Source organism: Colobus angolensis, unplaced genomic scaffold (assembly GCF_000951035.1).
Source record: "Colobus angolensis palliatus isolate OR3802 unplaced genomic scaffold, Cang.pa_1.0 Scaffold60, whole genome shotgun sequence".
NCBI classification, from domain to species: domain Eukaryota; kingdom Metazoa; phylum Chordata; class Mammalia; order Primates; family Cercopithecidae; genus Colobus; species Colobus angolensis.
Genome location: NW_012119599.1, coordinates 3,442,191 through 3,454,639, shown reverse-complemented (window position 1 = coordinate 3,454,639; position 12,449 = coordinate 3,442,191). Strand labels below are relative to the sequence as shown.

The window sequence follows — 12,449 nt, the reverse complement described above, 5'->3', positions numbered from 1 at the left end:
GGTGGGGGGGAGGCATAATTGTAGTTAAGATTTTACTAGCAAATGTTTCATTTGGATTGAATAAATGTATTTTGTGAGCAACAGAAAAAAAAATAAATAAATAAATATAAAAAAAAACTCACTGTTTCAAAGTAATGTAGATAATTTTTTATTCTTATACAGTTCAGCTAGTTCTGGCTAAAATATAAACATTGCAAACTCCTTTAAAACTTAATTTAAAAAAGGTAAAAGAGGCTTTTAAAAATTAAAACTGCCATAAAAACTGTTTTACCCAAAATTTTGATCCACCCTTTTTCTTGGATTACCTATCAGGGCAAACAAAGTTTAGCCATGTAAACAGATTCCATTTCATAAAAAAAAAAAAAATTTTGGATATAGCTATCTTTTATAAAATGGTGAGTCTGTATTGCTACCTTATGGCTAGAACTCTAAGGTAAAAGCTATTGGATCTTTGTTTGTATATATGTGTGTACATATTTAGATATGTTTATGTGATTGCATTATTACATGTATGAAACATGTATTGTTATGTGTTGCTCTAGCATGCTACCAAATGATCTTATAAGTAGATGAGTAATTATAAATTAAGTAAGTACAAATGCTTTTCAAGTTCACACAGATCTTCAGTAAATAAAACTGGTTTTAAAATCATTAGTAAGATTAAAATGTCTTCAGAATTGTCAGCATACATTTTTGTCTGGGTAAGTAAGTTTTATAGTTTTATAGTTGCCTTGGCTAAATGTTTTAAGGTGTCACAGTTTGGCACAAAGGTTCTGAGACTATAAACCCAACTGAAAACAGAGTAATCTTTGTGCAATTTTTTTTTTTTGAAAAATAAAATTTACAATTGTTAGTTTAACGAAAACAGCTAAATCTTCTGAGTTATTGGCAAAATGCCCAGTGTTTAAGGTTCTTAGTTAGATGTATATCTGATATTCAGACTTTAAAAATATGGTTAACAGGGAAATAACTTTAAATAATGACCAACTTTATGTGATATCTCAGTTTTCAGTAGTAATCTAGATAAGCTGTTAAAAATGAGAAAATATTGAGTACATATAAATGAGATAAATGCTTACAGACTTTTTGTGTAATTTAAAACCCTACAAATTTTAAATTAAATAATACTCATTCACCCTTTCTACTTTCCCATACATTATGGCATAGAACGGTTGAGGACAGTGTAAATCCAGGTAATGGGTCAAGATCTTTATGAATTGAAAATAAAGTGCTACTAAAATCCTAGAGAAACCAAGGGCCAGACCAACAGCTAGCCAAAAAGTAGACAGTAACTCAACCATCCATTCATCTGTCAGATTGGATGGAATCAGACCATGGATACATCACACTCGGGTGAAGGCAGCTCCTCCTCAACCTGATACCTCAGACAACCAGACTGCTTGGTCATGTAAACCAAGACGACCTAAAGCTATTTATTAAAGAAAAATCATACAAATAAGTAACACCCTTCTGTTAACATGAATTGTTAATGAATTGTACAGTTATAAGTACATTCTTTATCTTTGCTAAAACTAACCTGTTTGCTGAATGGGCACAGCTGGTGAGTCACCTCTACAATAAAATAAGTTGGGTCTGCGGGGTGCCACCCCTTTCTTTAATCACAGGCTTGCCATGGTACATACAAACTGCTAACCTGAGCAATTGAGTATTTTTATACTTGGGGTAAAAATACTCAACTGTTTCCCTTCTATGATTAGAGCAGCACTTACCATGAGTTCCCCACCTCTGAGAAAACACATAAACATATTTTCCTTCTGGTTCATAAACAGGTTAATGCCACCCCCACTACAGGATATGCCATACATGATGGCATAGGATGGTTGAGGGCAGCGTAAATCCAGGTAATGGGTCAAGACTTCTATGCACTGAAAAACACAGTAACAGTACACCCTGCATTATCTCCCACGACATGGGATGATTACCTCTTCAACAATGTGGCCAAACCCTTGGACTGACTAACATGTGACCAGGACGCACAATCAAAATAGCATCCACCTCCATAACAGAGCCTTATCCTTCCCCCTGGGGTTTGCTATGGGTCTGCAGCACTCATGGTTGTCCTTACTGTTGGGGACAAGCCTTAACACCACCCGTAGGGTACCCGAAGTCCAGTGGCGAAGTGGCAACAAAGGAATGAGAAGAGACAGGTTAAGAGTTCATAAAGGTGGGAGCCAGGGGGCCAGAGCAAATCAGAGGCTGCAAAGGCCCAGAGTTTCAGTCTCTCCACTATTTATCGAGTATAATCACTTAGATCTAAGATGTTCAGGGCAAAACAGTGAAAGGGAGGCAGTGCGTTATACGCGTGATCTACGGCAGTGGTGGTTTAAGTGAATCTCCTTTGTGCTCAAACAGTGTATCTTTAATTTATCGGAGAGCAGCTGGTGGGAATGGGCTTAAATAGGAGCCTGCATATCTGTCTACACGTCAATGCTTTAAAGGAGTGTCTTTTTTCTTGAACACAGTGTTTACAGATAAGAGAGCAGGTCTCACTCTGAGTATGGGAACATGATGGCAATTAGGAGGCTTTCTTCCTCAGAGGCCTCTTGTGGCTTTCCACAAATTATTGTCCCATATTTTTATGGCCAGTTTATGTAGGCACCCCACAAGCCCCTTTCCCAACACTTACAACTGGACTGGTAGACGCACCTGCGGGCGCCCTTCCCTACCAGGATGTATCCTTTCCCATTTAGACTCTCTCCATGCCAACTGGGAAAGTGTAAAGGCTAGACAACCCCATGAAAAATAGGCATCAAGGTGGTTGTACCCACTAGTCTCCCCCCCCGCCAGGCAGTGGCCACAGATGTAAAATTACAAATAAAAGACCTGGTTAAACATACGGCCGCTACTTTTAATAATATCCAACATGCCATTCCCTTTCTCACTGAAAGACCCTCACAAGATTAGACAAGTGGCCCTGCAGAACTATACGGCCTTAGATACCCTGACTCAGCACAAGGCATCCCTTGTGCAATGATTAAGACTGAATGTTCTGTCCGGGAGCAACGGACCACAGTGCCTGTAATCCCAGCACTTTGGGAGGCCGAAAAGGGTGGATCACTTGAGGTCAGGAGTTTGAGACTGGCCTGGCCAATATAGTGAAACCCTCTCTACTAAAAATACAAAACTTAGCTGGGCATGGTAGTGTACACCTGTAATCCCAGCTACTGGTGAGGCTGAGGCATGAGAATTAATCTTGAGAGGCAGAGGTTGCAGTGGGCCAAGATTGTGCCATGGCACTCCAGCCTGGGTGACACAGTAAGACTGTCTCAGGAAAAAAAAAAAAAAAAGACTAAGTATTGTGTATATATACCACATTATTCTCACAATATGACCCAAGCTATGCATGCATTGGACACCCATATTTCTGATACAGATATAGGATCCTCTCCCAGGACCCTTGAACAGTGTGGTCCAGCTGACTTCCTCATAAAAGACTTTCATATACAGTATGGTTGGTATTCTTCTCATTGTCCTCATCAGCTGCTGTGGATTTTACTACTGTTATACACTGAGGACAGACTTTCTCAAAAGTTCCTAGGTCCTTGGTCCTCCCACTGTAAGGCTCCAGCAAGTTCCTGCTATAGATCTGGGAATGCGGATATATTTCCAACTCCAAGTGAATAGATTCCATTCTGGTACTTCCCAGGTATGCCCCCTTTCAGCAGGAAGCAGCCAGATTAACTGTGTTGCCCACTTTCCACAAAAATAGGATGAAGTTTGACAGTGGGGAATTCTAACAGTATTCCAGCTTGGAAATGCATTTAAAAACTTTTCTGGCCGGGCGCGGTGGCTCAAGCCTGTAATCCCAGCACTTTGGGAGGCCGAGACGGGCGGATCACGAGGTCAGGAGATCGAGACCATCCTGGCTAACACAGTGAAACCCCGTCTCTACTAAAAAAATACAAAAAACTAGCCAGGCGAGGTGGCGGGCGCCTGTAGTCCCAGCTACTCGGGAGGCTGAGGCAGGAGAATGGCGTGAACCCGGGAGGCAGAGCTTGCAGTGAGCTGAGATCCGGCCACTGCACTCCAGCCTGGGCCACAGAGCAAGACTCCGTCTCAAAAAAAAAAAAAAAACAAAAAAAAAAACTTTTCTCCCTTTCCTCCCCAATCTCAGAATGTGGCCTTATATGTTAAAACTCTTCATCTCTCCCTTTCCCACCAGGTACTTCATGCACAGTGCTCCCTTGTATAATTGTGCTTGCTTAGAAATTCCAGGGACTAATTTTAAAGCAAAACAGACATAGAGACTAAACAAACCAGCCGCACAATCCTCCCACTTAGGGGCAGTTATGATCAGTTCATCCACCACCCCTGGGCCAATATCAAGATGATGCAAACTGGACCTCCAGATGGGCAGATGACTCAAGAAAACCATCAGAAGACATGCAAGACCTGCACCTGACTGCACCACTCCCACTTATTTCCCACACCAAGTTTTCCCTCTTAAACTCCCTCACTCAGCCCAAAAAGTTGGAATGGTCTTTTAAGGCATGAGCCTGGCCATTTCCCAACTGCTAACATTTGATTAGTAAAACTGCTTTCCTTTCACTACATTTTGCTTTTCGTGTTTTCAGCCTCTGAGTAGCAAGCAGCTGGACTTAAGCCGGTTATACATCCATAACACAGGATTACATGCCATATAATGAGATAAAGCAAACAAGATTTAGCTGTAAGGGATTATAAAATTGATGTCACCGTAATTTTTTGAACAGTTACAATATCATCCCAACCTTCCATGTCACAGTAGACAATTGTTAGCATATTAATATCCTTCTATTATTTCTATGCATATAATCCCATCATTAGGTGGACAGACTTCTATTAATTGGATCCATCCCAGGAAGGATCTAACCTAGTTTTCTCATGAATAATGTTTTCTCTAGTCATTATAGACCTCTGATCATCTTAATGGCTGTATATTATAAGGATTTATCAAGACTTACTCAAATATTTTACTGACATTTTCCTTTTTTAATTCAGGATGAAAATCCTTGTGTACAATCTTTCTCGCTTTTGTCACAATCTCCTAAGTGAAATTTCTAGTGCTAGGACTGCCAGGTCAAAGAGTATTTATTGTCCACTAATACCAAGAGGTATTAAGCATAGAATGCTGTGTAAACGGTAATCCATCTAAATCATTACATTGAATACAATTTCAAGGTTGGGCACAGAGGTTCACATCTGTAATCACAACACTTTGGGAAGCCAAGGTGGGAGGAATGCTTGAGGCCAGGAGTTTGAGAACAACCTGGACAACATTGCAAGGCTCTATTAAACAGAATAAATAAACAATAAGATAAAATTCCAATAAAGACCCAACAGGTTTCTTGCCCTGCCACTTCCTTTTAAGGGGATAAATGTGACAAATTAATGTGTTTGAAATCTGCCAAAGCTCCTTCTAAAGTGGTCTAGATGCAGGAAAGACTTCACATAGAAAAGCAAGTAGCCCTGAACCTGAATGAAAATAATGAAACCAATTATTAACAATTCAAGTTTACTAAGAAACTTTTTGTCATCAGTAACTACTTTTAACACTTTCAGAGTTACAGTAAAGCTTAGTGTCCAAAAATTCTAATCATGTAAATTGCAGTCACATTAGATAAAAACAGTATTGTTCAGTCTATAAACTAATGATGGTAAAAATCATACTGTACACAACTGATACACTGTACAAAGAACTAAGACTGAAGGATGGGAGCCAGTCATGTCTTTTTTCCAAATCTGTATTAGTACGGATGGCAGTATTATACACTTTTCAGTACGTACTGAAACTAACGTTATTAAGGCTACTTGCAGGATTCCTTTTGAATATAAATTAATATAAATTTACGGTACAAAACAGACTAGAATTTTCAAGTATTTGTCCTAATTATAGGTATTTTCTTCACTGTCTTCAGTAATTGCTGGGCCCTATTATGAGCTAAGCACAATTCTACATGGTAGAGATACAGTGGTGAAAAACACCTCCTTACATAGAGGTTACATTTTAGTTGACATCAATTTTTTCTGTCAATCATACTTTTGTTAAAGGAAGGCCTCTCTCCTGCGCAGACTCTGATAAGACTTTTCTGCTGTGTTACATCTTGAGAACTGGGACACTTGGTAACTCTGATATAAACACTGATCATATTTACAGAACAAAGTTTTCTCTCATCTGTGAAATATGACGTTTGTAAAGAATTCATGTCCTGACCAAGTCTAAAACACAGCATTTGAGAGACTTCTTTCCCATCAAGATTCTTTGAAGCTTCTAATTTTACAAGAACTTTTCACAATCATCAGCATGGACTTCCCAATGGAGACAAAGATGTGAGCTCTAACTGAAGGCTGAACCACACCTCTCTCATTTCTACAGATTCCCTCCAGTGTGGACTCTCTGATGGTAGACGAGATGTGACCTCTGACTGAAGCCCTTACAACAGACATCACATATGTAAGGCCTCTCTCCAGTGTGGACTCTCTGGTGCGTGTGAAAATGTGAGGCCTGACTGAAGCCCTTCCCACACTGCTGACATGTATAGGGTTTCTCTCCCGTGTGGACCCTCTGATGAGCACTGAGACCAGCACTCCAACTGAATTCTTTCCCACATTCCTCACATTTAAATGGTTTCTCTCCAGTGTGAATTATCTGATGGACTTGAAGATTTGACCTCTGGCTGAAGGCCTTACCACAAGTGTCACATTTATATGGTTTCTCTCCGGTGTGGACTCTCTGATGGGCTTGAAGGTGTGAGGCCTGACTGAATCGCTTCTGACATGCATCACACTTGAATGGTTTTTCCCCAGTGTGGACGCTCTGATGGGCTTGGAGATTTGAGGCCTGACTGAAACCCTTACCACACTCTTCACATTTGTAGGGTTTCTCTCCCGTGTGGACTCTCTGATGATTGTGAAGATTCAAGCTCCAATTGAAGCGCTTCCCACACACTTCACATTTGTATGGTTTTTCTCCAGTGTGGACTCTCTGATGTGCTTGAAAATATGAACTCTGACTGAAACCTTTACCACACACGTTGCATCGAAATGGTTTCTCTCCTGTATGGACCCTCTGATGGCTCTGGAAACTTGAGGCTGAACTAAAACCCTTACCACACTCTTCACATTTATATGGTTTTTCTCCTGTGTGGACTCGTTGATGACTATGAAGATTAAAGCTCAAACTAAAGCACTTACCACACTCATCACATTTGTATGGTTTCTCTTCAGTGTGGACTCTCTGATGGGTATGAAGATTTGAGCTACAACTAAAGCGTTTACCACAATCCCCACATTTATAGGGTTTCTCTCCGGTGTGAATTCTTTCATGGGCCTGAAGATGGGATCTCTGAGTGAAGCCCTTCCCACACACCTCACATTTATAAGGTTTCTCTCCAGTGTGAACTCTGCAATGAATGTTAAGATCTGTGCTACGACTGAAGCCCTTCCCGCAACTGTCACATCTATAGGGCTTCTCTCCTGTGTGAATAGGCAAATGAGCATAAAGATGTGAGCTCTGATTAAAGCTCTTACCACACTCGTGGCATGTATAGGGTTTCTCCCCTGTGTGGACTCTCTGATGAGTTTGCAGATTTGAGCTCTGACTGAAACCTTTACCACATTCATGACACCAGTAGCGTTTCTTTCCAGTACGAACACTTTGTTGAACAGGAATACCTGGGCTATGACTGGTGTCCTTCTCGTGCGTACTATATGCTGGAGACTTCTTTCTCAAGTGTACCTGCTTATGCAATTCGAGACTGGAGCCATCATCGAAGGCTTCTTCACATTCATTACCCTGGTAGGTTTTCTGTCCTGTGTGAACACTACACTGGGTAAGAGGTGATACCTTTAGGGTATCTCTACCACAGTCACTATTGCTATGAGCTTTATCTCTTTTGTGCAGTATCTTATCATCATGGTGGTGTGAAATGCAACTGAAAATGTCAACATATGGAGCGAATATACATAATTGGTTTTTCATCTGAGTCTGCTTACAACTTCTCTGATAATTCTGTGTCTCATTCAGATATATTTTACTCCAAGAATTCGGAACTTTCCCAGTTGGAAATTCTTGATTTTCAATGATCCTGGAATGATCCCCTACGTGATTCACTAGACAGCTGTCATCCACAGAAGCTTGAATAGATTCTCCTGCTCCCACCTGACAGGGGGAATCATGGTGCTTGGGGAACTGAGAGCTCTTTCCTTCAATATTTATCATGGAGTCTTGACTTCTGGCTAATTTGCTCACAACATGTCTCTTGATTTGCCAACATGAAAGCTCTCCCAGTGAAAAGCACCTTAATCCTGCTTTGTGAAGAGTCGCCATCTCGTTTTGATTCCTGTCTCCTGAAAGGATAGAGAGAATAAGGAATAAAGGACCAAGAGACTGACATTAGCAAAGTAGAGAAATTAAGAAGATCTAAGCTCTCATTTTCCCCATGGAAACGTTAAAAAAACAACTAGACTGGCTGAAATAAATTTATAGGAGCTCCGAAAAGCAGCTGCAACCAGGAGAACACTAAATTTTTTTAAAAGCCATATTTAAGATAGAAAATTTGAGATCAGCCCAGGGTGAGTGCTTAAAGTATATCTTGGGTCTTTTCTGAGTATGTGTCTTGCTGTCTGAGTGTATTCTCCAGTATACACAACTCCAAAATGAATGCTTTGTCCAGATGTTTCCAAATTTTACACATAGTTCCTTCGGTATCGGGCTTTAGTTCGTGATGGAAATTTTCAGCTTATCTTTACCATCATGGATTTTCTTGGATTTTATTGCCTGTGGAAACACAGAACTACAGATCTAAGAATAGGACAGGAGGTAGAAACCAGCCAGCTGCAGAGCAACAAAATGATATCTCAGTAAATACTTGGAAAGGAAAATTTGACTTCCTTGCCTATAGAATGGTAAATTAAAAGTCACCTCTTCTTTGGCTACAGGAACTGAATCATAAGTAGCAACTACATAAATCAGGCAAAATACATGCCTCAATTATAGGCTCTCATTATACAACCTGCACATTTAGAAATGTGCTCAAAATAACTGATAGACAAATCCACATTTATAGTTGGAGATTTCAATATCCCTTTCCAACAGTTAGTAAAGCAAGTAGGAAGATGCATGGTGGCACTCATGTAACGCAGTCCATGCTGTGAAAGGGACAGCTGCCCTGGCCCCTTGGGGGTCAGAAGTCACCATGCCAAGGACTGTGTGAAGGGCGCTAAGTTCCATTGGGACCCAAGCTCCAGTTCTTGAGAAGCCAAAAGCAGGGAGCACCAGACTTCCTTCCAAACAGTGGTGCTGGTAGCCTCCAAGTCTCTTCCTCCAGGCCGCCTGTGGATATGCCATCCAGAAACCAGTCTAGCCCAGCCAAGATGATGACCTGTGCTCTTGTATGCTGCTCAAAGACTACCAGAACTTTCCTAGAATTGAGAAGGTTGATGACGTTGTGAAGACACGTCTTTGGAGACGGCCAACCAGTAGAAGCCAAAAATTAAGCCAGAATAGTTTTTAAAAAAGGACATGGCAAGCCCTGAGGACACCAGCTCCCCAGAGACTAGAATTATCGACTTGAACATCAAGGTCCATGGTTTTTTTTTTTTTTCTTTTGAAATGGAGTTTTGCTCTGCCACTCACGCTGGAGTACAGTGGCACGAATTCGGGTGACTGCAACCCCTGCCTCCTGGGTTCAAGCGATCCTCCCACCTCAGCCTCCCAAAGTGCTGGGATTACAGGCATGAGCCACTGCGCCTGGCCAAGATCCGCAGTTACGAAAAACACATGCCGACACATTGAAAGGACAAAGCCCACAAATGCTATCTGCTGATGAACATCAACCAGAGGAAAAAGATGCTCAAAAACCTCCATAAGACCTATTATGACAACTCTGGGAAGACATGCAGGGAACTGGGGATTGAAGACACCTTTCCCCTCTGAATTATTAAACAGCCCACTGACCGTGGCTTTTGACTAAGAAGGCTCTGTGAATTCAGGTTTTCCAGAATGCACAAAAGCTGAAAAAACAAAAAAGGTCTTAGCTGCAGCTGCAGCAGCAGCAGCAGCAGCCAGAAAACAAAACAAAACACAAACAATCCATTATGTTAAAAATAAAGCAACAGAAAACAAGTAGGTAATAAATGAAGATACAGGCTTGAAGCAATATTATCAACCAAGTTGACTACTTGGCCTTTACAGGACACTCTATCCAATAAAAGCAGAAAATGTTATTTTCAGGTGTACATGGAACATACTCCAAGATAGACCATATTTGAGGCCATAAAACAAGTTCTAACAGAAGCAAAAGGAGTCAAGTCATACAAAGGGTATTCTAACCACAACTGATTTAAATCAGAAATTATGAATAGGAATGTCTCTGCAAAATCTTCAAATATTCAGAGAAAAAATAACATACTTCTAAATAAACTGTGGATCAAAAATAATTCAAAACTTTAGAAATTGAGTGAAAATAAAAAACCAACATATCAAAATTTCTACTTAAAGCAAAATTTATAAAGCAGAAATGTGTCAAAGAAACTAAAAACACAAGAACAAATTAAATGCAAAGTAAGCATTAACAGAAAATAAGAAATAAATAGCTAGTTCTTTGAAAAGAACAATAAAATTAATAAACTCTAGCATGTATGATAAAAACAGAAAGAAGATACAAATTACAAATATCAGTAATGAAAGGTGACATAATTACAGGTCCTGTATATATTATTTAAAAGATAAGGGACTTATGAATTTTATGGCAATAAATGTAACAATGCAGATGAAATGGACAAATTTCTTTAAACACACAAAATAAGTTTACTTGAGAACATGGAGATAATCTGAATAGCCCTTACCTACCAAAGAAATAGAATTCATACTTACAAACATTTCCACAAACAAAACTTGAGGCTTATAGAGCTTCATCCATGACTTTTACCAAACATTTAAGGAAGACACAATACCAACGCTAGACAAACTCTTCCAGAAAAATGAAAAGCTGTAAATACTTCTCAACACATTTTAGGAAGCCAGCATTATTCTAACAGCAAAATAAGACAAACACATTCCAAGAAAAGACAACCACAGACTAATATTCCTAATGAACATATTTATAAAATTCTTAACAAAATGTTATCAAATTAGATCTAACAATGTATAAAAAGGATAAATCACGACAAAGTAGTGATTATCTCAAGAATGCAAGGCTGATTTAACATTCAATTAGACCTAAATGCTTCCCTCAGAAAATCAGAAACAATGCAAATATATCCACTCTTGCCACCTTTATTCAACATTACTGAAAGTTCTAGTCAGTGTAGTAAGACAGGAAAAAAAAAACATAAAAGAAATACGATCATAAAGGAAAAAATGAGCCAGATAAATAATTTGAAATACTAATTTTAAGGAAGCTCAATGAGATACAAAAGAAATTTGAAAAGCAATACAAAAAATCAATTCAGGATATCAATGGGAAATTTACCAAAGAGAAAGAGATAGATATCTTTTTTAAACAGCCAAACAAATAAAAACTTCTGGAAATGAAAAAATCATTGAAGAAATTACAAAATACAGTTGAAAGCATTTACAACAGACTAGACAAGCAGAAGAAAGAATCTCAGTACTTGAAGACAGGTCTTTTGAATTAATCCAGTCAGACGAAAGTAAAGAAAAAAGAATAAAGAAGAAAAAACAAAGCTTTAAAAAATATGAAACTACATAAAGCAACCAAACCTATGAATCATAGGTATTCCTGAGGGAGAAGAAAAAGTAAAAAGTTTGCAAACCTAGTTAAGGAAATAATTGAGGAAAAATTCCTAATCTAGCAAAAGCTTTAGACATCCAGATAAAAGAGATCTAATGAACTCCAGGAAAATACATTGCAAGATGGAACTCACCACAGCATACAGTCATCAGACGAAGGTTTATATGAAGGATAAAAATCCTAAAATCGGCAAAAGAAAAGTATCTAGTCACCTATAAAGGAAGCTCCATCAGACAATTCAACCTGTAGAAACCTTACAAGCCAGAAGAGATTGGGATTCTATTTTCAACTTACTTCAAAAAACAAAAAAATTTTGTATCCTACTAGAATAAGCTCTATAAATGAAGGAAAAATAAGTCTTCCCCAAATAAACACTGAGGGAGTTTGTCACCACTAGACCAGCTCTACAGGGAATGTTCAAGTAAGTTCTAACCATGAAAACAAAAGGTTGATACTTGCCATCATAAAAGACACAAAAGTATAAAACTCGTAGGCCTTATAGAATAATTATACAAAGAAAGAAGATAAAGAAATCAAATGGCAACATAACTCATCTTACTGATAAAGATACAGACTGAAGGTAAAGAGGTAGAAAAAGATATTCCATGCAAATGGAAACCAGAAACGAGCAGGAGTAGCTATTTTTTTTTTTTTTTTTTTAGTTCCTATAGAGATCTTTCCCTTTCACTTCCT

General features: G+C 39.0%; 1 protein-coding gene across 5 annotated transcripts in view; it reads right to left on the bottom strand.

The window, feature by feature from the left end:
• Nucleotides 1-5,501: 5,501 nt before the first annotated feature.
• Nucleotides 5,502-12,449, bottom strand: part of ZNF235 (zinc finger protein 235) — a 22,110-nt gene continuing 15,162 nt past the window's right edge. For 4 of the 5 annotated variants that reach the window (XM_011963064.1, XM_011963066.1, XM_011963063.1 and 1 more), the window contains exon 5: nucleotides 5,502-8,349. In XM_011963064.1, the coding sequence (XP_011818454.1) occupies nucleotides 6,371-8,349 (1,979 nt within the window). In that variant the 3' untranslated portion in view covers nucleotides 5,502-6,370. The remainder of the gene's footprint in view (nucleotides 8,350-12,449) is intronic. The other variant, XM_011963067.1, reaches the window with a different exon arrangement.